This window comes from Hypanus sabinus, chromosome 10 (genome assembly GCF_030144855.1).
Source record: "Hypanus sabinus isolate sHypSab1 chromosome 10, sHypSab1.hap1, whole genome shotgun sequence".
NCBI lineage: Eukaryota > Metazoa > Chordata > Chondrichthyes > Myliobatiformes > Dasyatidae > Hypanus > Hypanus sabinus.
The window spans coordinates 160,912,950-160,940,498 of record NC_082715.1 but is presented as its reverse complement, the minus strand read 5'-3'; the positions used below and the strand labels follow the sequence as shown (position 1 = coordinate 160,940,498).

General features: G+C 41.2%; 2 protein-coding genes across 12 annotated transcripts in view; one reads left to right on the top strand and one right to left on the bottom strand.

Annotated features, from left to right (window-relative positions):
* The window catches only part of LOC132401282 (zinc finger protein 229-like), a 50,033-nt gene extending 32,430 nt beyond the window's left edge, over window positions 1-17,603 (top strand). For all 11 annotated transcript variants that reach the window (XM_059983359.1, XM_059983360.1, XM_059983357.1 and 8 more), the window contains one exon: window positions 15,361-17,603. In XM_059983359.1, the coding sequence (XP_059839342.1) occupies window positions 15,766-16,500 (735 nt within the window). In that variant the 5' untranslated portion in view covers window positions 15,361-15,765 and the 3' untranslated portion in view covers window positions 16,501-17,603. The remainder of the gene's footprint in view (window positions 1-15,360) is intronic.
* Window positions 1-27,549, bottom strand: part of LOC132401288 (zinc finger protein 214-like) — a 1,156,463-nt gene that overhangs the window by 1,111,013 nt on the left and 17,901 nt on the right. The gene's annotated exons all lie outside the window — the stretch shown is intronic.

The following is a 27,549-nucleotide window of genomic DNA, read 5'->3' as shown; positions in this document are numbered from 1 at the left end:
ATTGAAGAATCAAAGATAGTGCTTCTGATTTTTTCCAAACTCAGATAAGAAATAGTTTGGGAGAACCACTGAAATGTAGTAGGAGGATTTACTTCTTTCCAGTTTTGTAATATAGACCTTCTGGCAATTAATGTTACAAAGGCAATCATTCGTCTGATTGAAGGGGAAAGTTGATTGCCATCTTCATTTGGTATACCGAAAATTGCAGTAATAAAATGGGGTTGTAAATCGATATTCCATACTGAGGAAATGACATCAAAAATGTCCTTCCAATAGTTATGTAGAGTGGGACATGTCCAAAACATGTGAGTCAATGAAGCCACTTCTAAGTGACATCTGTCACATTGAGGATTAATATGCGAATAAAATCGGGCAAGTTTATCTTTAGACATATAAGCTCTATGTACAATTTTAAATTGTATTAAAGCATGTTTAGCACAAATAGAGGAGGAATTAACCATTTGTAAAATTTTTTCCCATTTATCTGTTGATATATTACATCGAAGTTCTTTTTCCCATTCTTGTCTAATTCTATCCGATATTTCTGGCTGTATCTTCATAATCATGTTATAAATAAAAGCTACTAATCCCTTCTGACAAGGATTAAAAGTAAAAATCAAATCTGAAAAATCCGATGGAGTTGAATTAGGAAAAGATGGAAGAATTTTATGTAAGAAATTTCTAATTTGTAAGTATCTAAAAAAATTAGATTTAGGTAATTCAAATTTGTTGGATAGTTGATCAAAAGACATCAAAGTACCTTCAAAAAAAAGATCACGAAAACATTTTATACCTTTCCTTTTCCATATACTAAAAGCTTGATCTGTCAATGAAGGTTTAAAAAAAAAATTACATAAAATAGGGCTGTCCAAAGCAAAGTTTTTCAGATTAAAGAATTTGCGAAATTGAAACCAAATTCGTAGTGTATGTTTAACAACAGGGTTAGATATCTGTTTATTGAATTTGGCTAAATCAATAGGAAGAAAAGAACCAAGAACGGAAAATATAGAATATCCCTTAACCTCACTACATTCCAAATTTACCCACTGTGGGCACACAGGTGAATCCAAATCTAGTTTCCAGTACATTAGGTTACGAATATTATTCGCCCAATAATAAAATCTAAAGTTAGGTAAAGCTAGACCACCATCTTTTTTAGACTTTTGTAATTGCCTTTTGCTTAACCTAGGATTTTTATTTTGCCAAACAAATGAGGAAATCTTTGAATCAATATTATCAAAAAAAGATTTAGGAATAAAAATTGGTAAAGCTTGGAATAAATATAAAAATTTCGGTAAAATCATCATTTTAATAGCATTAATCCGACCAACTAATGATAAAAATAAGGGAGACCATCTAGTAGTAAGTTGCTGAATTTGATGAAGCATAGGTAAAAAATTCAGTCCAAATAAATCTTTATATTTCTTGGTGATTTTTATACCTAAATAGATAAAGTTATCAGTAACAACTTTAAATGGCATCCTATCACTCAATAAAGTTTGCGCGTTTAAAGGGAATAACTCACTCTTATCTAAGTTTAACTTATAACCAGAAAAACTACCAAATTGAGCCAACAAGGATAAAATAGCAGGAATAGACCTACTAGGATTAGAAATATATAACAACAAATCATCAGCATAAAGCGATAATTTGTATAACTTCTCATTACGGGTAATACCAAAAATATTAGGAGACTCACGAATAGCAATAGCTAAAGGTTCTAATGCAATATTAAATAATAAAGGACTTAAAGGACAACCTTGTCTCGTACCACGAGATAATTGAAAAAAAGAGGATCTATAATTATTTGTAAGAACAGAAGCAACAGGTTTATAATATATTAATTTAATCCATGATATAAAATTAGGACTAAAATTAAAGTTTCTCAATGCATTAAATAAATATGTCCATTCAACTCTATCAAAGGCTTTTTCAGCATCTAATGAGATAACACATTCTGGGGTTGTAGGTGATGAAGTATAAATTATGTTAATCAATTTTCTAATATTAAAAAAGGAATATCGATTCCTAATAAAACCAGTTTGATCTTCTGAAATAATCTGTGGTAATACCTTTTCTAATCTAATGGCTAAAATTTTTGTAAGAATCTTAGAGTCTACATTTAATAATGATATAGGGCGATAAGATGCACATAAGGTAGGATCTTTATCTTTTTTAAGAATTAAAGAGATAGTAGCTTCATAAAACGATTGAGGTAATCTCTTCTTAACAAACGCATCATTAAAGATTTCACATAGCCAAGGAGAAAGCAATAAAGAAAAAGTTTTAAAAAATTCTACAATAAAACCATCAGGACCAGGAGCTTTCCCTGAATTCATTGATGAGATAGCCTCTCTTATTTCATCCATAGAAATAGGAGCATCAAGCAAGCTACAATCTTCATCTATCAGTTTAGAAATATTCAAATTATTAAAAAAATTATCCATCGTAAACCGGTCACCGTCAAATTCTGATTGATATAAAGATTTATAAAAATCTTGAAAAGTGTTATTGATTTCTTTATAATCAGTAGTTAAATTACCGTCTTGTTTACGAATTTTAATAATTTGTCGCTTAGTCGAAATAGCTTTTAATTGATTAGCTAACAATTTACCAGTTCGATCACTATGAATATAAAATTGAGCCCTAGTCTTAATTAATTGATTCTCAATTGAAGAAGATAATAATAAACTATGTTCCATTTGAAGCTCAACTCTCTTCTTATAAAGTTCTTTGGTAGGAGTAACGGAATAAATCTTATCAATTTCTTTAATTTTATCCACCAATAAAGCTATATCTGAATATCTTTGTTTTCTTTTACCAGCGGAATATGAAATAATTTGTCCACGAATAAAAGCCTTGAAAGAGTCCCAAAGTATTCCTTTATCAATCTCTTCATTATAGTTTGTTGAAAAAAATAAGTCAATTTGTTGTTTTATGAAGGTAATAAATTCTGGATCTTGAAGTAAAGTAGCATTAAGTCTCCAAGATCTAGTATTGATAGAAGAATCCGAAATCTTGATAGATAACTTCAAAGGCGCATGATCCGAAATAGCAATAGAATCGTATTTACAATCAATAACATCTGTTAATAAACGATGATCAATAAGAAAGTAATCAATTCTAGAATAACTATGATATACATGTGAAAAAAATGAAAATTCTTTACCTTTAGGGTTCAAAAACCGCCATATTTCAGTAATTCCAGAATCAACCATAAAAGAATTAATAAGTAAAGCTGATCTATTCGGAAGAGTTCGAATAGGTTTAGATCTATCCATCGAAGGATTCAAACAACAATTAAAGTCTCCACCCATAATCAACATATATTCATTCAAATTAGGAAGAGAAGTAAATAAACGTTTAAAAAATTCAGGACAATCAAAGTTTGGAGCATAAATATTAACTAAAACAACTTTCCGATTAAAAAGTGAACCAGTTATCAGCAAAAATCTACCCTGTGGATCAGAAATAATTTCATAATGTGTAAACGAAATTGAGGCGTCTATAAAAATAGACACACCCCTAATTTTAGCGGTACAATTTGAGTGAAATTGTTGACCTTTCCAGAACCTAAAAAAACGTTGATTATCCTCCCTCCTAATGTGGGTCTCCTGTGCAAAAATAATATTAGCGTTCAATCTATGGAATACTTTAAATATTTTTTTACGTTTAATCGGATGATTTAAACCATTAGTATTCCACGAGATAAAGTTAATAGATTTATCCATCATACCAATATTAATTGTGTGTATCATAAAAGGTTAAAAAGACACATAACCCACAATTTAGGAAGAAGGAAAATTGATTCAGGAGCAACCGGAGATCCTGACACCTCAACAATATTAACAATTTAAAGTCAGCCCATAAACTAAAAGCAAAAAAATAAAAAGCAAAAGCATGAAAAAAGATCCCTCCCCCCTCCCCCCACCCTTTGAAAGAAAGCCAAGCGGCAGGCGCATAAACTAATACTAATATTACCCCCATTTCAAGATGGCAGCTCCATAAGAAAATTTTTTAAGAAAAAACTATATAACACCCCAATTAAAATATAGAGTTGCAAAAAAAAATATATATATATATATATATACCTACATATATATATATATATATATATACACATACACATACACACCCATATCAGACAAATCAAAAAAAAAACTAAAATAGTAAAACCAGAAAGATCATTAATAAAAAAAAATGCACATTAAAGTTTAAAAATGTGATACACCTTTAAAAAAGAAATTCCATATTCAGATACAAAGATGACGTTTCACAAGCCAAGACTTATGGGAAGAAGAAACGACATTTTGAGAAAGCCATATTACAAAATATGAATATAAATTCAGCAATCTAATAAGAAAATATAGTAAAAAAGTTATCAAAATAGAATATTTTTATAAAAAAAAAGATTTAATAGACACTACAACATATTTAAAAAAAAAACTAAAGAAAAAGAATTCAAAACCTTTGTTCCATTTCTAAATACAGGCAAGCAAATAAACGCTTATAAAAAGTAAAGACTTATGGGAAGAAGAAACGACATTTTGAAAAAAAAAATAATTCATTATTACAAAATACAAACGTATATAAAAAAAGGATATTATAAAAATTAAAACAGCATCTATAAGCAATAATAATAGTAGTAAAAAAAAAAGACCCAGACCCATAGTTCAAAATAAGAAGTTATAACCCAACTTCCAGGGTTAAAACTTAAAATGAAATAACATCCTCTCTCCAAAAAAAAATCTTCAATGTAACTCATAGTTCAAGTTGCACTAGAGGATCGATATTCTTCAACAAATTTCTTCGCTTCTTCAGGAGTGATAAAAAAGTGTAGACTGTTGTCGGGCAGCACCATTCTAAGCTTCGCTGGATACATTAAAGCTTGTTTAAAACCAATCGAATGAATCTCTGCCATCACTGGTTTAAAAGCGATCCTGGCTTTCATTACTTCATACGAGTAGTCTTCAACTATTCGAAATGAATAATTTCTGTAGGAGATCATACCTTTTTTACGAGCTAATCGAATTAGAAGCTCTTTCTCACGAGGATAATGAAGGCGAACAATCACGGCTCGTGGTTTATCAGACACAGACGAAAGCCTCGCAACTCTATGAGCGCAGTCAATAACAGGTTCATTTTTCAAACCTTCACCACCGAAAATTTCCCACAGTAATTTAGAGAAAAATTCAGTTAAATCACCGGACTCAACTTTTTCGGGAATTCCGATGATGCGCAAATTCTGTCTGCGAGAACGATTTTCAAGATCAGTAATTTTAAACTTGTACTGATCTAAAGTTTTAGCAGTCGACTCTATCTTCTTCTCTAACACTTCAATTGTACGTGCTTTTTCACAAATTGATTGTTCAAGAGTCGTGATCTTATTTCCATGCTGTTGAACCTCTAACGCCTGCGACTGAAACTTAGTTTCAAGCGATTTAACAACTCCTTCAAGATCGGATATTTTCGAAGTAATCCTCCTTTCCAAACTTAACAGTTTACTGTCCAATTTACCTTCTAGTCTGCCTTCCAGAGCCGCAAATTTAGCATCCAGTTTATTGTCCAATTTACTTTCCATAGCCGCAAATTTAACATCCAGTTTAGTGTCCAAAAGACCAACAATTGCGTCGATGGATACAGGATCCTTAGCCGATTTCTTACTTGTAGCCATTTTAGGTTTGACAAGATTAGATCAACTATTATTTTAGGAAAAAAGGGTCAATCAAAGGTAGCAACTCATATGATTAAGTTCGAAAAGGTCTAATTAAAGGGTGATTATAGTTAAAAAAATAAAGAGCGCCTAAAAGGCAGATGCTTACGTCGCCATCTTGAAACTCCACCCCCCGAGATTCTAAATTTGAGAAAGGTCAATTGTGTTGGTTTCAGAAAGGATCTGACAAGTGTGGTTTGGGACAGGCTGTTCACTGGCAAAGAAGTACTTGGTAAGTGGGAGGCCTTCAAAAGTGAAATTTTGAGGGTGTAGAGGTTTTTTTAATAAATTTTTAATTGAATTTTCAAATAGGTTACAGAAGGAAAAAAAATTATCAACCCTTCCCCCCTCCCCTTAACCCCTCCCCCTAACATATCCCTATAGAAAGAGAAAAAAAAAGAGAAGAAAAAAGAAAGAATGCCTGGATATCGGAAGATCCCCACACGCTCCACAGAGTTCATAATAGCTTTAGTATATATATTTATTTATTTATTTCCCCAGATAACCAATAATTTTATCTTCAGAGCAACTATATATTTAATCCTATGTTCTGTAAATAAGGGTGCCAATTTTTCAGAAATATTTCATATTTATCTCTTAAATTATAAGTAATTTTTTCAAGTGGAATGCAGCTGAAAATTTCATTCTTCCAACGATCTATACTTAAGTATGAATCCGATTTCCAAGTAACTGCAATAGCCTTTTTGGCTACTGCCAATGCAATTTTTATGAATTCTTTTTGATATTTATTCAGTTTGGATTTCGGTTTTATCCCTTCAATATCGCCTTGTAAAAATAATGTTGGATTATGTAGAAGTTGTGTTCCAATAATTTGTTCCAATAAAACTCTTAAATTTGTCCAAACAGGTTGAATTTTAAAACAAGACCAAGTAGAGTGTAAAAAAGTACCAATTTCTTGATTACATTGGAAACATTGATCAGATAAATTTGGGTTTATTTATTTATTTTTGTGGTGTAATATATAATTGATGTAAAAACTTATATTGCACTAATCTTAACCGGACATTTGTTGTATTTGTCATACTGTCAAGACATAGTCTTGACCAACTTGTTTCTTCAATTCTAATATTCAAATCACTTTCCCATTTTTGTCTTGACTTATGAATTCCTTGTTTAATTGCCTGTTTTTGAATCAAACTATACATACAAGAAATAAATTTTTTAATTTTTCCTTTTCAAATTAAAGTTTCTATTTCATTAAGTTTCAGCAATAACATTGTTTGACCCAATTTATTTCTTAAATAAGCCCTTAATTGGAAATAACAAAAGAGTGTTGTTTGATATTTTGTATTTATTCTTTAATTGATCAAATGACATTAATATACCTCCTTCAAAACAATCTCCTATATATCTAATCCCTTTTTGAAACCAATTGTATAAAAGTTGGTTATCCATTGTAAAAGGAATGTTTATTTTGAATTAAAGGTTTCTTTGCTAATAAAGATTTCTTTATCTCTTCATCAACATTTATCTTATTCCATAAATCAATCAAATGTTTTAATATAGGAGATTCTTTCTTTTCCCGTATCCATTTAGATTCCCACTTATATATAAAATCTTCTGGTATATTTTCTCCTGTTTTATCTAATTCTATTCTAATCCATGCCATTTTATCTTCATCAAAAAAAAGATGCAATAAATCTAAGTTGATTTGCTTTGTAATAATTTTTAAAATTTGGGAGTTGTAACCCTCCTAGGTCAAATTTCCATGTCAATTTTTCCAACGATATTCTTGACATCTTACCTTTCCAAAGGAACTTCCTCACACATTTATTTAACTCTTGAAAAAACTTCTGTGGTAATTGTATTGGTAGTGTTTGGAATAAATATTGTAATCTAGGGAATATATTCATTTTTACAGCATTTACTCTGCCTACTAATGTTATTGGTAACGTCATCCATTTATCAAGATCTTCTTGAATTTTTTTCAATAATGATAAATTATTTAATTTATATAAATTCTTTATATCATCAACTCTTATACCCAAATATTTTATACCATTTATCGGCCATCTAAATTGAGTTATTAGTCGATATTGACTATAATCTTCTTTAGTAAGGGGTAGAATTTCACTCTTATTCCAATTTATTTTGTAGCCTGATATTTTCCCATATTCTTCCAATCTAGAAGATAATTTACGCAGCGAATACAATGGGTTTGTTAAATAAAGCAAAACATTCTCAGCAAATAAATTAATCTTATATTCCTCCTGGTTAACTCTGAAACCCATAATATCTGGGTCCGTTCTAATTAATTCAGCTAATGGTTCTTTCGCTAACACAAATAAAGCGGGCGATAATGGACAACCTTGTCTATTTGACCTTGTTAACTGAAATGATGTTGAAATTTGACCATTTGTCACTACTTTAGCTTTGGGATTAGTATTTAAGGTTTTAATCCATTTTATAAAAGATACTCCTAATCCATATTTTTCCAATACCTTAAATAAAAAATCCCACTCCAATCTATCAAATGCTTTTTCTGCATCTAAAGCAACTGCCACACTCATTTCCTCCCTCTTTTGTGCCAGATGAATTATGCTAAGTAACTGAGTTGCATTATCTGCTGATTGTCTATTTTTGATAAATCCTGTTTGATCCATATGTATTAATTTTGGTAAGTATTTAGATAATCTATTAGATAAAATTTTTGCTATTATTTTATAGTCAGTATTCAACAAAGAAGTAGGTCTATATGATGTTGGCTTTAAAAGATCACTCTCTTTTTTTGGCAATACTATTACAATAGCTGTCGAAAAAGATTCTGTAAGTTTATGCGTTCTTTCCGCTTGCTATATTAACTCCATAAAAGGAGGAATTAGTAAATCTTTAAACTTTTTATAAAATTTGGGCAGAAAACCATCTTCTCCTGGGGATTTATTACTCTGAAGTGATCCTAGAGCTTCTTCGACCTCTTTTAATGTAAAAGGCATATCTAATCCCTTCTGTTCTTCCGAATTCAATTTTGGAAGAGTTATTTGTGATAAAAACCTTTCTATCTCAACAATATCATTTTGTGATTCTGATTGATACAATTCAGAATAAAAATTCTTAAAAGTTTCTTTAATTTCTAAAGGTTTATAAGTAATTTTATTTACACTTGTTCTAATTGCATTTATCGTTTTGGAAATCTGGTCTGTTTTTAACTGCCAAAGTGTGATTTTTCACCTAGTTCGTAATATCTCTATTTAGTTCTCATAATTGCTTTTTCTGTTCGGTATGTCTGAAGTGTATTATATCGTAACTTCTACAAGTTGTCTTCGTTTTTCTTCTGTCATATATCTTTGCGATTCTTTTTCTAATTTTGTAATCTCTTTTTCCAATTAATCTATTTCTACCATATATTCCTTAATTTTAGAAGTATAACTTATCATCTGGCCTCTCAAATATGCCTTCATTGCTTCCCATACTATAAATTTATAATCAACTGAATGTAAATTTGTACCTAAAAAAAACTGAATCTGCTTTATCATGAAATCACAAAAATCTTGACATTTTAATAATATTGAATTAAATCATCTGTAAATCGATTCCTCTTTATCCATCATTGTCATTGTCAAGGGGGAATGATCTGACAATATTCTTGCTCTATATTCCATATTTTTCACTGTCTTGAATATTCGTTGATAATAGGAAAAAAATCTGTCCTTGAAAATGAGTAATCTCTTTCTTTTGGATTAATTCTTCTTCATATAACAATCAAATTTAAATCTTTCATCAATGAGAAAGTTAACTTTGCTACTTTTGATTTTGTAACAACCTTTGTTGATCTATCTAAAACTGGGTCTAGACAAAAATTAAAATCTCCACCTATTAATATTTTGTCATGTGTGTCAGCCAAATTCAAAAAGGCCTCTTGTATAAATTTTACATCATTTTCATTTGGTGCATGAATATTCATAAGAGTCCATAGTTTTGAAAAAATTTGGCGATGTATAATTACATATCTCCCAGCAGAATCAATTAATACATTTTGTATTTTAATTGGTAAAGTTTTATTAACCAAAATTGCAACTCCCCTCGCCTTTGAATTAAATGAAGCTGCAATAACATTTCCGACCCAATCTCTCTTTAATTTCTGATGTTCTATCTCTGTTAAGTGTGTTTCTTATAAAAAAGCTATATCTATTTTCATTTTAATGTACGTTAAAATTCTTTTTCTTTTCACCGGTCCATTAAGCCCATTAACATTAAAACTTTAAAAATTCAGTAAATTAGTCATTATTTTTAACAGGGTTACTCCAGTCTATAGTAATACTTAACCTTTCAATTTTCATAGTACCTTGGGGAATCTTTTTAAAATTCTCCATGTTGCTAAGTGTCTCCCCACCCCCCCCCCACCCCCCCCCCCCGGATTATCCAGGCAAAGAAAGAAAGATAAAAGAAAAATAGATTATAAAGAAAAAAATAACAAAATACCCCCCTACTAATGTTTTGAATAAAGAAAAAGCACGTTACCCTCCTCCATTGTACAGGTCATGGTAATCGCCATGATTATACACGTGAATCCCGTAGCAATCGAACCGAAGTTCTCCCAGCTCCCCCGTAACATAAAAAAGTATATATAAGAGAAGAAAAAATAATATCACTACTCTCGATTAATATTTCTCAAATTTTTACCTTTCTCCCCCTGTATCATATAATTAAGAATATATTTAAATATTCTTCTGTCCTTAAACATCCATCAACTCCATTCACTGTCCCTGCCTTCATCTTTAATCCGTTTCACTTTTAAATCTTTGGCTGTGATTAGCGAATATTTGGGAGTTCTTATGCAACTTCTTCCGCATCCTGATAATCAGTAAAAAATCTTCTTTTTCCGTCATCCAAAAAAATTATCAGGGTTACCAGGTGGCGCAATATAAATTTATAACCCTTTTCCCATAAAACTTTTTTTGTTGGGTTAAATTCCTTTTCTCTTCAAAAGGTCATAACTTATATCAGGATAGAAAAGAACTGTTTTCCCTTCTATCATCAATGGCCCTTTTCTCTTTCTGGCACGTTGGGCAGCCGCCTTCAGGATCTTTATCTTGATATCTTAAGCATTTTATCAAGATTGATCGTGGGTTTTGATCAACTTGAGGTCTTGATCTTAAGGCTCTGTGAGCCCTTTCAATTTCAATTAACTGGGTTCCTTCTTCCATTTTCAAGAAATCCATTTTTGAAAAAAAATTATTGGATCCTCTCCCTCTATACTTTCTTTAAGTCCAACAATCTTAATATTATTTTGTCTGCTAAAATTTTCAAGTACATCCACTTTTTCCAACAACCGTTGAGGGTGTAGAGTTTGTATGCGCCTTGCAGAACAAAAGTTGAAAGGTAACTGGTGCAGGGAACCTGGGTTTTCAAGAGATATTGAGGCCCTGGATATTTTGTTCCTCTAAATGTCTCAGACTGTTGGGAGCTACCAAGACTCGTTAATGACTACAATATCATAATTTCACACCCTGAGCTCATCTGACTTTTCTTTTAGTCATCTTCTGTTGGATTCTAAAAGCTTCCCAATAGTTTTTTCTCTTATTTGCCCACTCTTTGGCTTTTATGTTGGCTTTGGCTTCTCATTTCAGCCACGGTTGTGTCCTCCTGCCTTTCCAGTGCTTCCACTTCTTTGGGATGTATCGATCACTCGGCTCCCAAATTGCTCCCAGAAACTCCAGCCATTGCTGCTCCGTTGTCACTCCTACCTTTTCCCTTCCAAACAAGTTTGGCCAGCTTCTCTGTCACAGAAACATGGAGAAGTTCAGTACGGAAACAGGCTGTTTGGCCCATCTAGTCAATGGTGAAAAAATATTTAAGCTGACTAATGCAACTACCTGCACCGGAACCATCACCCTCCATACCCCGACCATCCAGGCTTCCATCCAAACATCTTTTAAATGGTGAAACCGAGCTCACATGCATGACTTGTGCTGACGTCTCATTCCACACTCTCACAACCATTTTAGTAAAGAGCTTTTCCACATGTTCCCGTTAAATTTTCACCTTCCCCATTTACCCATGACCTCTGGTTGTCATCCCACCCAACCTCAGTGGAAAAAACTGCTTGCATTTACCCTCTCTATACCCTCATAATTGTGTATAGTTCTAACAAATCCTCAAAGCAATGTATAATTTCCTTGTTTATGTTTAAAGCCTTTTTAGGTGTATAAGATGATGAGGGGCATTGATTGCGTGGATAGCCAGAGGGTTTTTCCCAGGGCTGAAATGGTTAACATGTGAGGGCTTAGTCTTAAAGTGCTTGGAAATTGATACCAAGGGGATGTCAGGGGTAAGTTTTATTACACAGAGAGTGGTGGGCATGTGGAATGCACTGCCAGCAGCGGTGGTCGAGGCAGATACAATGAGGTCTCTCAGCAGCCTCTTGGACACATACATGGAGCTTAGAAAAATAGAGGGCTATGCACGAGGGAAATTCTAGGCAGTTTCTAGAGTAAGTTAGGTGGTTGGCAGAACATTGTGGGCTGAATGGCCTGGAGTACGCTGTAGTTTTCTATGTTGAACAGTGAACTAAATTTGGCTATCCTACAATCCTCTGATAACTTCCCCGTCACTAAAGATGATTTAATTATCACTGCTAGGGGCCCCGACAATTACTGCACTTGCCTCCCGTAGGGTCCGAGGGAGCACCTTGTCATGCCCTGTAGATTTATCCACCCTCATCTGCCTCGGGATAACAACTATCTCCTCTTCTTTAATCTGAACAGGGTCCACAATTATACTGCCGCTTTTCCACAATCCCATAGACCTTGTGTCCACCTCCTGAGTGATAGAGATGATAAAATATTTAAGATCTCCCCCATCTGCTTTGGTTCCACACGTGGATTGCCATTCCGGTCTTCCACAGGACCAACTTTGTGCCTTTCAATCCTTCTGCTCTTAATCTATTGTGAGAATCCCTGAGGATTATCCTTCATCTTTTCTGACAGCAACCTCGGGCCTTCTTTTAGCTGTCCTGATTTATTTCCTATTTGTTCTCTTGCATTTCCTACACTCCATAAGAACCTGCCTGTCTATCCCTGTTATGCAACTCCATTTTGAACTTCTCCTGGATCTCAATATCTCTTGCAAACCAATGTTCCCTACAGTTTCTATCTTTACCTTTTATTCTGACAAGCACATACCTGCTTTTTACTTTCAAAATTTCACTTTGAAGGCCTCCCATTTACCAAGCACACCTTTGCCATAAAGCAGCCTGTCCCAGTCCACAGTTGCCAGATCCTAGTGTCATAATTCCAGGTGTTGATCCATGCCCTGAACACATCCACCTTTCCTACGCTGCTCCTTGTATTGAAATAGGCTCAGCATATTCACTGCACCATGCTCAACGATTTTCATTCCTGACCTTGTCTGAGGTCTGAACAACATCTGTCTCCACAACCTCTCCACTATCTGTTCTGTATTCGAGATCCCATTCCCCCTGCAACTTTAGTTAATCCCCCCCCCACCTCCCACCATGCAGCTCAATCACCCCTTTGTCTTTCATCTCTCAGATCAATAAAAAGGGGATGTATACCAGGTACAGGCAAATAGGAACAATTGGGGTATTTATGAAGTACAGGAAATTCAAGCAAAAAGTTATGAAAGAAATAAGAGAAGACATGAGGTTGCCCCAGCAAACAAGGTGAAGGAGAATCCTCAGGGATTCTGCAGATATTTTAAGATCAAAAAGATTGCAAGAGACAAAATTAATCCTCCGGACGATCAGAATGGTAATCCATATCAGGAGACAAAAGAGATGGGGAAGATTTTATTTTTGCATCGTGTTTACTCAGGAGATGGACACAGAGTCTATAGAATGAGGCAAAGCAGCATCAACTTCATGGACTCTGGGCAGATTACAGAGGTGGAGGCATTTGCTGTCTTAAGGCAAATTAGCATGGATAAATCCCCAGCGCCTGACAAGTTGTTCCCTGGGACCCTGCGGAAGACAAGTGCAGAAATTGTCGGGGCCCAAGCTCAGATATTTCAATCGTCCTCAGTGACAGCTGAGGTACTGGAGGATCGGAGGACAGCCAATGTTGTTCCGCTGTTCAAGAACGGCTCTAAAAATAAACTAGGAATTTATACATTGGTGAGCTTGACATCAGTAGTGGGAAAGTTATTGGAACGTATGTGCAGGGACCGGATATATAAGTATTTGGATAGATGTGGACTGATTAAGGATAAACAGCATGGGTTTGTGCATGGTAGGTCATGTCAAACCAATCTTATAGAGTCTCTCGAGGAAATCATCAGGAAAGTGGATGAAGGCAAGGCAGTGGATGTTGTCTACATGGACTTCAGCAAGACACTTGGGAGACATCATATGGGAGATTGGTCAAGAAGGTTCAGTCACTCAGCATTCAAGATGAGATAGTAAATTGGATGAGACACTGTCTCTGGGAGAAGCCAGAGTGTGGTAGCAGATGGTTGCCTTTCTGTCCAGAGGCCTGTGACTAGTGGTGTGGCATAGGGATCAGTGCTGGATCTGTTGTTTGTCATCTATATCAGTCATCTGGATGATAGAATGGTCAACCGGATCAGCAAATTTGTGGGTGACACCAAGATTGGGGTGTAGTGGACAGTGAAGAAGACTATCCTGGCTTGCAGTGTGATCTGGACCCGCTGGAAAGATGGGTTGAGAAATAGAAAATGGAATTTAATGCAGACGAGTGGGAGGTGTTGTACTTTGGTAGGACCTACCAGGGCAAGTCTTCAAGGAAAATTCACAAGGATGTTGCCAGGTCTGGAGGACTTGGGTTAAAAGGAAAGATTGAACAGGTCTGGGCTTTATTCCTTGGAACGTAGAAGATTGAAGGGAGATTTGATGGAGGTGTACCTCAGTTAAGAGGGTACAGATAGGGTAAATGCAAGCTGGCTTTTACCTCTGAGATGGTGTGGGACTACAACCAGAGGCCATGGGTTAAAAGTGAAAGGTGAAACATGAGGGGAAACTTCTTCACACAGACAGTGATCCTGGTGCGGAATGAGCAGCTAGCACAAGTGATGTATACGAGCTCCATTTCAACATTTAAGATGTTTGTATGGGTACCTGGAAGGTAGGGGTATGGGACTAGAAAGTTTAAATAGCTCGGCACCAACTAGATGGGCCAAAGGGTCTGTTTCTATGTTGTTCTTTTCCATGACTGTGACAAGAACCTTAAATAATACCAACATTCTCTCAAATTCCTTTTAACAGTTGTCCAGACCAACCATAAATCTGAGTAGGAGATATTTACATGGTATTAAAACTGTGGCACTTTCTATTAACAGTACACAAAAGAAAATCCCAGCTGCACGTTAACAAAGGCTATTTGTGGGATAGTGTTTCAGTTACTGTGGAGTCAGGAACCCATGCAGCTCAGTGGGAACAGGGAATAATACCAATGGAGAAAGTCAAACTGAGCCAGGTCACAGATTGGAGACGGCAGAAATGCCCCATTCTTATAGAGACAGGAAGAGCCTCAGAGAGTTTGATTGTCATTCCAGATACCAGCATTGTGCCCAATTAGAAGATGATTTCTCTCTCCAACTTGGTTTGAACTTCACTGTAACAGTATGATGCGTGATCACACCTTGACAACTCAAGTGATTGCATCTGAAATGTTGTTCTACACCAATTGATGGATTTTTTAATTTTTTTACAGGTTAAAAATGACAAGGAATTTGTCTACGGGAATCTCGAACACAACACGCCAATTTTGCTGTCTCTGTCCATGTATATAAGAAGTGGAGCAAGGGATTTAGTCAATCACCATTCATGTTCAGACTGTGGGGAGGGATTCACTCAATCATCTGGCCAACTGGCGTGCCTGTCAATTTACACAGGGGGAACCCATTCATCTGCTCAGACTGGCAATGGATTCACTTTGTTATCACAACTGAAGGTACATCAGCAAGTTCCCACTGGGACAAGGACATTCACCTGTTCTGTGTGTGAGCAGGAATTCAGTTGGTCTTCCCACCTGTGGACACACCAGTCAGTTCACACTGGACAGAAACTGGTCATCTGCTGAATTTGTGGGGAAGGATTCATTTGGTCATCTGACCTAATGGCTCACCAGCGAGTTCACACTGGGGAGAGGCCATTCACCTGCTGTGAATGTGGGAAGGGATTCGCTCGGTCATCTCATCTACAGATGCACCAACGAGTTCACACTGGGGAGAGACCATTTACCTGCTCAGTCTGTGAGAAGGGATTCCATCAATCATCAGATCTTCATAGGCACCAGAGAGTTCACACTGGGGAGAAGCCGTTCACCTGCTCAGACTGTGGGAAGGGATTCACTCGGTCATCCACACTACTGTCACACCAGTCAGTTCACACTGGGGAGTGGCGGTTCACCTGTTCAGAATGTGGGAAGGGATTCACTCAGTCATCTGAACTACTGGCACACCAGCGAGTTCACAGTGGAGAGAGGCCATTCACCTGCTCACACTGTGGGAAGGGTTTTGCTCGGTCATCTCTTCTACAGATGCACCAGCGAGTTCACACTGGGGAGAGACCGTTCACCTGCTCTGTGTGTGGGAAGGGATTCCATCAATCATCTGACCTTCAGAGACATCAGCGATTTCACACTGGGGAGAAGCCTTTCACCTGTCCAGATTGTGGAAAGGGATTCACTCGATCATCCACACTATTGGCACACCAATCAGTTCACACTGGGGAGAGGCCTTTCACCTGCTCAGAATGTGGAAAGGGATTCACTTGGTCATCCAATCTACAGAGACACCAGCGAGTTCACACTGGGAAGAGGCTGATCACCTGCTCAGACTTCGGGAAGTGATTCTCTCAACCAAATGTAAATCATTGAGTTCACACTGGGGAGAGGGCGTTCACCTGTTGTGAATGTGGGAAGCAATTCACGCAGACATCTAACCTTATGACATACTACTGGGTTCACACTGGGGAGAAAGTTTCAATGAACTGTATACTGGATACGTGTCTGAAAGCGGAATGGGAAACCATTAGTTGGATTTTCAATGGAGCAGGGTCAGAAACCAGAAGCAGGTCTGCAAGGGCAGAGTTTGGGGCTCTGGACGATGGTCGGGGTAAGGACGTACAGTGAGAAGGGAATCATCAGCGGGACGTGGCAATGAATGACATAGTAGCAACATTTGGAAGCTGATTAACAGAAAATAATCCGGTTCCTGCTTGTTTATCCTGTAATATTATATCTGGATGGCTATTATGGATTGTCCTATCTGTAACGATGTATTGATTATCATAATTGACTCTAAAACTGGATCGGGCTTGAATTTATGGAGCCTTTATGAAGAGATGAAGGGCATTCCTGAGTTTGTATTTTAAAGCAAGATTTTGGTGAATGATATTTGCCACTTGATTGTACCTGTGTAAGTAATCAGATTGAGTTAAACTCTGCAGGATCCTGGAATGTGTTGGATTGTGTTTGGGTTCTCCTGGCATTTTCTGCACTTACTGCCTTGTTTGTTTGCATTTTATGTATTTTCGACATTTTTTCCCTTTTGTTAACCACCTTGTCCTGTATTTCTGTGAGGAACCCCTCTGTTTCTGGGAAGAGGTCTCCAACTCCCAGTCAGGTCACCGGCTAGACTGCTCAGATCGTTGGGATGTCTCCCATGGAGGGTCATACTCATTCCACTGGTTAATGTTTTCTTCCAGAGTGTACACACTTACAGTACACACATGGAGTGCTGAATCCTGTTCATTTTTGATGAAAATATATAGTTAGTTTTATCTGACTTGTGTGATTTTTTTTTTCATGTGTGTTATTTCTCTTCCTCCTTCTGTCCAATGTAGAGTTAATCCAAGTGGGTTTGTGTGTAAGTAGTCATTTCTAAAGTTGTCATTTCAGTTCTTATTTATCTTTGTAAATTTTACTGATTAAAACGGAACCAAGATATTCTAGTCAAGTCGTTTTTATTGTCATTTCAACCATAAACTGCTGGTACAGTACACAGTAAAAACGAAACAACGTTCCTCTGCTACATGAAACAACACAAAGCTACATGAGACTACAGACCTACACAGAATTACATAAAGTGCACAAAACAGTGCAAGACAGTACAATAATTAATAAACAAGGCAATAGGAACAGTAAAGACCAAATTACAATATAATAATAAATGATGTAAATGTTTTAGCAGGAATTTAGAAAAATGAGCAAAATTTGCAAAGGGGGTGGAGTGGTGTTCAGTTGAGTGTATGTGTGTAGGTTGGTGTCAGTCTAGACTCTGGGTATTGAGTCTGATGGCTTGGGGAAAAAATTGTTGCCCAGTCTGGTCGTGAGAGCCCAAATGCTTCGGTACCTTTTGCCAGATGGCAGGAGGGAGAAGAGTTTGTGTGAGGGGTGCATGGGATCCTTCATAATGCTGTTAGCTTTGTGGATGCAGCGTGTGGTGTAAATGTCTGTAATGGCAGGAAGAGAGACCCCGATGATCCCCTCAGCTGGCCTCACTATCCGCTGCAGGGTCTTGCGACCCGAGACGGTGCAATTTCCGAAGCAGGCAGTAATGCAGCTGCTCAGGATGCTCTTAATACAACCTCTAGAATGTGATGAGGTTGGGGTTGGGAGATAGTCTTTTCTCAGCCTTTGCAAAAAGTAGATCAAAAAAAGTCAATGTCGGTATTGATGAAAATGCTTATTGTCTTTGTTGTATTTGTTAACTATTGAGCTCTGTTTGGAAGGTTTTCTGAGCTTTGAACTAAATTTTCTCAAAGGTTTTCCCTATTTCGCACTACTTTCTATTTTCTTTGCTTGTTGATATTCCAGATACGTGGGTATCAGAGTCCCGATGAAGGGTCTTGGCCCGAAATGTTGATTCCTATCCGTAGAAGCTGCCTGACATGCTGAGCTCCTCCAGCACTTTGTGTAGTTCGCTAGATTGCTAGCATCTGCACGTCCTCTTGTTTCCCAGATACTTACATGTTTCTTGAAACAACAAGCCTGTAGTAGGGTTTAGATTTCCAGCATCAATAGATTTTCTCCTGTTTTCGGTAAAAACAAAAGTGGTGTCATATAACATAGCAAGAAAACAGTGGGAAGTTAGAGGATTGGAAAGCTTTTACACAACCAACACGAGACAACTTAAAAAAACACACAAGAGAGACAAGATGAAAAAAATTAAGGTAAGTTAGACAAAAATATCAAGTATCAAAATATTTTCAGATATATAAAGAGTAAAAGAGAAGCAAGAGTTGATATTGTACAGCTGGAAGATGATGCTGGTGAGTTAGTAATAGATCAAAGAAATAGCGGCCGAATGTAATAAGTATTTTGTGTCAATCTTCACTGTGTAAGACACTAGCAGTATAAGACCATAGGACATGGGAGCAGAATTAGACCATTCAGCCCCATCGAGTCTGCTCCGCCATTCTGTCATGGCTGATCCCGGTTCTCACTCAACCCCATGCACCTCCCCGGCATATCCTGCAATGCCACAACTGATCAGCAAACTATTAGCTTCTGCCTTAAATGTACCCACTTTTTTGCCCGTTCTTCAAATTTGTCTGTGTCCTGCTGCAATCGCATTGCTTCCTCAGCACTACCAATCCATCCACCTATCTTTGTATCATCCGCAAACCTTTCCACAAAGCCATCAGTTCCATTATCCAAATCATTGATAAACAATGTGAAAAGTAGCTGACCGAATACTGACCCTGTAGACCTCTAGTCGCTGCAAGCCAATAAGAAAAGGCTCCTTTCATTCCCACTCGCTGCCTCTTGGCTGTCGGCCATTCCTCTACCATGCCAGTATTTCTCCTGATTTTTCTCCTGTTAAGCAGTCTCATGTGACACCTTATTAGATGCCTTCTGAAAATCCAAGTAAATTTTTACATCCACTGCCTCTCGTTTGTCCATCCTGCTTATCACTTCCTTGAAGAACTCTTAACAGATTAGTCAGGCAAGATTTCCCTGTACAGAAGCTATGCTGGCTTTGACTTATTTTATCATCGGTCTCCTAGAACCCCAAAACCTCATCTGCTATAATAGACTCAATGCTTTCCCAGCCACTGAGGTTTGGCTAACTGAGGCCTATAATTTCCTTTCTTTTGTCTTCCTCCCTTCCTAAAGAGTGGAGTGACATTTGCAATCTCCCTGTCCTCCGGGACCATGCCAGAATCAATTGATTCTTGAAAGATCGTAACTGTTATCTCTCCAGCAACCTCTCTCAGGACTCTGGGATGTAGTCCATCTGGTCCAGGTGACTTATCCACTTCAGGAACTTGAGTTTGCCTGCCACATTTTCCTTTGTAATAGGAATGGCACTCACTTCTGCTTCCTGACGCTCACGGATCTCTGGCACACTGCTCGTGTTTTCCACAGAGAAGACGGGTGCAAAGTAGCTATCAAGTTCATCTACCATCTCTTCCCCATTTCTACCCCATGAGCATCAGTTTTGTGGGTAACTGATGAGGTAATGCTCTGTTTAGTTGGAATGTTTGGGTTATAAGTATTGATAACGGAGGAACTAACCAATGGAAGCAATGTTGTTCTATCTGTTTGTGTGGGAACCTGGAGTGAGTGGCGGGATTTCGGGAGAAGAACCGTAGAGGAAGGATGTGCTGGACACGCTCTGGTCGACCACAGAAGTTGGTCCCAGGCGGCGGGTCGAGGAGGTCGGAGAAGATCGAATGGGGATGGAAGGTTTCAATAATTGAGCTCCAACAATTGTGCACAAATTGATTGAACTCTGATAAGTTTTGGTTCCTTTTTCTTTTCTTTTTATATTGTATTGTTATTAATTGCCTAGTTCCAGTAAGATTTATAAAGTGTACTCTGTAAATGTACATTGTGTGTGCGAGTTTGTACCACTGTGCATTACACAGCATCTACGCAAACGGGAGACACGGTTTGGTGGGTGGACGGATTTTCCTCTAGACCAGGGGTCAGCAACCTTTACCACTGAAAGAGCCACTTGGACCCGTTTCCCACAGAAAAGAAAACACTGGGAGCCGCAAAACCCGTTTGACATTTAAAATGAAATAACACTGCATACAACGTTTTGTTTTGCCTTTATGCTATGTATAAATAAACTATAATGTGTTGCATTTATGAAATTGATGAACTCCTGCAGAGAAAACGAAATTACATTTCTGCATGCAACAAAAACATTTTGAACTCCGAAAAAAAGACGTTGGGTTGAAGGTTACTTTTAAGTAAAATACTCAACGTCTATTTGAGTCCTTCTTGTATTTATGAAATACGCCAAACTTAAATTTGCCGCCAGCAGCAAACCAAAAATAACGTCAGCCAGCTGTCAACCTGAAAAATAAAAGGACTATTTCACTGAACAATGAAAACATATGAATATACGTAAAATAATACGCAATTAAAATATTTATCATACTTCTTCAGGTTGACTCACACCTGACAATGCAGTCGTATTCAGTAGGGATGGATCGATGCTTAGGGGAGTGACCGGGAAGGATAATGTGTTTTTTTCCTCTCTGAACTCACAGAAGCGTTTCCCAAACGATGTTTGCATTGCGATGATTGCAGAATGTAAATACTCCGAATTTATCATGTCGTGACATTGTTTGAACTCTCTCAAATTGGGGAAGTGAGACAATGTGCCTTTCTGTAAATCTCTGGCAAGCAACGTCAACTTGCGCTCGAATGCAAAACATCCCCCAACATGTGCAGGGCTGTACGTCCTTACCCCGTTGAAGAGCTGTGTTCAGCGTGTTCAGGTGCGCTGTCATGTCTACCATGAAGTGTAGCTTTTCCAGCCACTCTGGCTGTTCCAGCTCAGGAAAGTTGAGCCCTTTGCTGCCCAGGAAAGTTTTCACTTCTTCCAGACGCGCGACAAAGCGTTTCAGCACCTCCCCTCTGGACAGCCAGCGATAAAAACACGTTGTAGCGGTTGCTACACGCAGTCAGTAAACTGCAGTCAAAGATAGCTTTATTCGAACTAAACAGCCTTGCTTTTAAGCCTCCCTCAACCCGCCCCCCATGGGCGCGGATGCTGCAAAAGACACGTACTCACAAACCCCCGTAGGCTATCTCCCTTAGCCTGAACGCTGGCTAATTGTGAGCCGGTTCGGATGTGTCAGGAAATGGGTCGCCCGCCACAACGTCTTATTTAGATTGTACAAGATCACCATAATCTTCAAATTTAGATTTACATTTCAAAAACTAACAAACTAACATAAAAAACATATTAATTAAATACCGACCATGTAGCGGTGTGCTACACGCAGCGCTAAAATTACGACACGGAGTCGGTAACTGCAGTCGAAGGAAAAAAACTTTATTCGAAATCTTCAGCCTCACTTTTAAGCCTCCCTCAACCTGCCCCCCCCCCATGGCGCAGAGGCTCCAAAGCTCTGTGCTCGCAAACCCCCGTAGGCTATCTTATTGTGAGTCGGTTCGGATGTGCCAGGAAAAGGGTCGCCACAACCAATTATTTCCCAAAGCAACAGGGAGCCGCAGCACAGACCTAAAAGAGCCACATGTGGCTCCGGAGCCGCGGGTTGCCGACCCCCGCTCTAGACAAACACAAGCCGGTAGCCCTGGGCGTTACATTTGTGGGGGCTCATCCGGGATAGAATTCACTGGACGCTGTTTGACCGTTCTGCTTAAACAAAGTACAGTTGGGGTGGTAGCTGCCGCTTTTCGGCGATGGTGTGCGTCTGCGAAGGTGGCGGAGAGCAATGCGTGCGTGTTGAGGGGGGTGGAGACTAGCGTACCAGATGTAGTGTTACTTAGAGGCTTGAGTGCGGTTAAAACTTTTGGCAAAGTGGAGATTGTATCGTGGAAATTTGATTTTGAGGCAAGTACAGATATAGTGTTAGTGCAGACAAGTGAGGACATAAGAGGGGCGGAGTTGCCAGAGGAGATTGGCGTTCCCGGGGAGGCGGGGCCAAGGCGCCTGCAGAATGTCGGGGAGGGAGGGGCCAAAGCTCAGTGAACAGAGTTGCCTGCAGAGGGGGGAGGAGATCTTAAGGAACGGATTCTTTCGGTGCAGTAGGATGAAGGGAAAGAGTGATCAGATTTGGAAAAGTTGGTCAGTTCCTGTACCACAGAGAAAGGCGAGAGTTCTGAGTTGGCCTCTGCACTTACCTCCTCAGCGAGGAGGGCAGCGGGGCCCCGCCAGAAGATAAGAGTTATCTCAGGGTTAGTGCCCACTCCAGAGGGCGAGGAGGATTATGAGACATGAGTTGAGCAAACGTCACAGTTGTTGAGGGAGTGGCAGTGCTCGGATGAGGAAAAGCGACAGAGATTAGTTGAAAGTTTGCGGGGAGAGGCGGCTGGGGTTGTGCGAGGTGTGAAGGTTAACCAGCCTTTGGCCACTCTGAAGGACTATATAGAGGCCTTGGAAAGTGCTTTTGGGTTGACTGGGAGTTCCTCGGGGAGTTTCAAAACATATATCAGGAGGAGGGTGAGAAGCTCTCTGCGGACCTTTCTCGGCTAGAGAGACAGCTTAATGGATTGCGGTGCCGGTGGGGGGGGGGGGTCATTCGGGCTGAACAGGTGGATCAGGTATTTAGAGGTGCCCAGGCCAAGGACAAGATTGGTTGGAGTCTCCTGCAGTCTTATATAATGCGCCCTCCTCCGGCGTTCGTTCAGCTGATCAGAGATGTGAGGGAGGATGAGATGCGTTGAGGCCATGGGAGGACTCTGTCATCAGGGTAAGATCCTCAGCACCCGGTGGGGATGAGAGAGGAGCCGGCTCCACCCGGTAACTGATAAAGGAGGTGGTGGCCGAGCTGAGGACTGAGGGGTCAGTAGGGAGGGCTTCGCCCCCAGAGGACAGACAGCGCAGGATGCTGTGAGTGACGGGAGGTCTGCGAGAAGAGGGGCTGCTGGTAGCATGTGCTATCACTGTGAGAAAGAGAGGCACTTCCGGAGAGGCAGGGGGTGTGCTATCACTGCGGGGAGGAGGGCCACTTCCGGAGAGACTGTGAGAGGCAGGGGGTGTGCTATCACTGCGGGGAGGAGGGCCACTTCCGGAGAGACTGTGAGAGGCAGGGGGTGTGCTATCACTGCGGGGAGGAGGGACATTTCCGGAGAGACTGTGAGAGGCAGGGGGTGTGCTATCACTGTGAGAAAGAGAGGCACTTCCGGAGAGACTGTGAGAGGCAGGGGGTGTGCTATCACTGCGGGGAGGAGGGACACTTCCGGAGAGACTGTGAGAGGCAGGGGGTGTGCTATCACTGTGAGAAAGAGAGGCACTTCCGGAGGGACTGTGAGAGGCAGGGGGTGTGCTATCACTGCGGGGAGGAGGGACACTTCCGGAGGGACTGTGAGAGGCAGGGGGTGTGCTATCACTGCGGGGAGGAGGGACACTTCCGGAGGGACTGTGAGAGGCAGGGGGTGTGCTATCACTGCGGGGAGGAGGGACACTTCCGGAGGGACTGTGAGAGGCAGGGGGTGTGCTATCACTGCGGGGAGGAGGGACACTTCCGGAGGGACTGTGAGAGGCAGGGGGTGTGCTATCACTGCGGGGAGGAGGGACACTTCCGGAGAGACTGTGAGAGGCAGGGGGTGTGCTATCACTGCGGGGAGGAGGGCCACTTCCGGAGGGACTGTGAGAGGCAGGGGGTGTGCTATCACTGCGGGGAGGAGGGACATTTCCGGAGGGACTGTGAGAGGCAGGGGGTGTGCTATCACTGCGGGGAGGAGGGACATTTCCGGAGGGACTGTGAGAGGCAGGGGGTGTGCTATCTCTGCGGGGAGGAGGGACATTTCCGGAGGGACTGTGAGAGGCAGGGGGTGTGCTATCACTGCGGGGAGGAGGGACATTTCCGGAGGGACTGTGAGAGGCAGGGGGTGTGCTATCACTGCGGGGAGGAGGGACATTTCCGGAGGGACTGTGAGAGGCAGGGGGTGTGCTATCACTGCGGGGAGGAGGGACACTTCCGGAGGGACTGTGAGAGGCAGGGGGTGTGCTATCACTGCGGGGAGGAGGGACACTTCCGGAGGGACTGTGAGAGGCAGGGGGTGTGCTATCACTGCGGGGAGGAGGGACATTTCCGGAGGGACTGTGAGAGGCAGGGGGTGTGCTATCACTGCGGGGAGGAGGGCCACTTCCGGAGGGACTGTGAGAGGCAGGGGGTGTGCTATCACTGCGGGGAGGAGGGACACTTCCGGAGGGACTGTGAGAGGCAGGGGGTGTGCTATCTCTGCGGGGAGGAGGGCCACTTCTAGGAGGGCGATTCCCTTGGTATCCAAGAAGGGAGAGGTGTCGGGAAACTTAGAGGGGAGCCAGTGAGGGAACGGCCCGGTGTCTCTAAGGGAACATGTTCCCAGCAATGTACCAAGGAACCCCCGAAATCAAAAGACCCGATTCCGGAAGGATTAGTGGGACCCCGCTGCAGTGTGTCGCTAAGGAGAGACGGAATCTCTGCTGAAGCCTTACTCGACACCGGGTCGCAGGTCACGCCAACCAGTACTTCAAGCATTTGCCATTGACCACGTTCCACGCACTGGAGATTTGGGGCGTCAGTGCTGGGGATGATCCATATGATGGGTATTCGTCAGTGAAAATGGAGTTTTCAGAAGCCGATGTGGGAGAGTGTGAAGTTTTGGAGACGTTAGTGCTGGTTTGTCTGGACCCAGTTGAGACGTGGGGGGGGGGGGTGCTTCAATTCTGGTGGGGACCAACACTCCTGTGGTGCGGAGGCTCATGGGGGCCTGCCAGGAGAGGGCGGGTGAGAACTGTTTGGAGACCCGGGCCATGCACCCAGCGTTTCATGCTGCTTTTGAGGAAGTGCGGAGACGCCCTGGGCCGGAGACTGGATGTAAACCAGGGACTGTGTGGTGCACCCAGTCGAAGCCTGTGATAATAAGGCCCGGGAAAGTAGCGAGAGTGATGGGGACCCCCAGATTTCCCGGAGTTCCTGATGGCGAGGCCCTTTTAGTGGACCTCGAGGGGGAGACGCGATTTCCGGCTGGGGTGCTGGTGAGGCCCGAATTGCGGAGGCCCTTGGTGGTACAGGCGAGCAGGATGGCTGTAATTGTCAGGAACAGTACGGAGAGAGAAATCACCTTTAAGAGAGGGATGCCGCTAGAGTATTTGTTCCCGATGACAGTAATGTCCCACTGGGGGGGGGGGGGGGGGAGGGGGGGAAGAATCGGAAAACAGAGGAAAGCTGACCGCTGAGGCTTTTAACTTTGGGGATTCTCCTGTGCCGCTGGTGGAGAAGATTTTGAAGCTGGAGGATATGTTTTTCTCTTGGCGAGTTTGATGTGGGTTGTTCCAAGAGCACTCTCCACACCATCCGGGTGACTGAGGACACCCTGCTTAGAGAGAGGTCGCGGCGACTGGCCCCTGCAGATGTGCCGCAGCACTTGGTCAAGTTGAAGGAAGCTGGGGTCATCTCTGAATCCCGGAGCCCCTATGCGTCCCCAATTGTAGTGGCCCGGAAGAAGAACGGAAAGGTACGCATGTGTGTGGACTATTGGACCCTGACCGGTGTACAGTCCGAGGGTCGGAGATGCGCTGGCCTGTCTGAGTGGAGCAAAGTGGTTCAGGGTGCTGGACTTGAGGACTGGATATTACCAGGTCCCCATGAGTGAGACCGACAAAGAGAAGATGGCATTTGTATGCCCTCTGGGGTTTTTCCAGTTTGAAAGGATGGCCCAGGGCATATCGGGGGCCCCTGCCACCTTCCCGAGAGTCATGGAAAAGACGGTCGGGGATATGAATTTGCTGGAAGTGTTGGTGTATTCGGATGACTTGATAGTATTTGGATAGGATTTGGAAGAACATGAAGCGAGGCGACTGAAGATGCTAAGTTGACTGAAGGAGGAAGGGTTAAAACTCTCCCTGGACAAGTGTCAACTCTGCAAGACGTCCGTTGGCTATGTTGTTCACATAATCTCGCGGGATGGAGTAGCCACGGACCCGGCTAAGATAGAAGCGGTGACCACGTGGCCGAGGCCCCGGACGGTGAGTGCCCTGCGCTCGCTCTTGGGGTTCTGTGGGCGACGCCAAAGTGAGTCACCCCTTGAACCAGCTTCTGCGTGGTTACCCTCCCATGGGGAAGAAAGGAAAAGGGGGACGGGAGTTTGGAGAATATCTCAACTCGTCGGAGCCCTTCGGACAGAGGTGGGATGCCAAATCTGAGGAGGCTTTTAAATCGCTGAAAGTACCCTATGTATTACATGCCGACACCAGCCGAGAGGGATTAGGGGCCATCTTGTATCAAGATCAGGGTACTGGGTTGAGACCTGTCATGTTCGTCAGCCGGAGTCTGTCGCCCTCCGAGAGGAACTATCCCATCGATAAGTTGGAGTTCCTGGTGTTGAAGTGGGCAGTGGTGGATAAGCTGAGTGACTGCCTCTACGGAGCCAAGTTTGAGGTGAGGACGGACAACAACCCAGTTACTCGTATCCTGACTTCGGCTAAACTGGATGCTACAGGCCATGGGTGGTTGGCGGACCTGTCGGTATCTGATTTCAGCCCGAAGTACCGGCCGGGGAGCAGGAATGTTGGTGTAGATGCTTGGTCCCAACGGGAGCATGAGAAACTGGAGAGGGAGAGCGTTCCTGCCCCTGGGGTGAAACCCATGTGTCGGTTTGCTATCACCGTGAAGGCCGAGGAAGCCGAAGCGAACAGTGGACCCACTGGGGGCTTCTGATGACGCCTTACCCCAGCTTACTGTGACCTGACTGCACTGAAGGCTAAGCAGTGGCCGGACCTCAGTCCGGGGGGAGTGGCAGCTGCTCAGCGAAGTAACCCGGGCATTGGCGCTGTTTGGTACGTGGTGGAGAAGGGGGATGCGAAACATGCCTCAGTGCCTCCAATACTGAGGGAATGGCCCCGTTTGAAGTTGAGGAAACAAGTTTTATATCGCGTAACGTCACCCCCGGACCGACCCCGGCTTTGCCAGTTGGTCCTGCCTG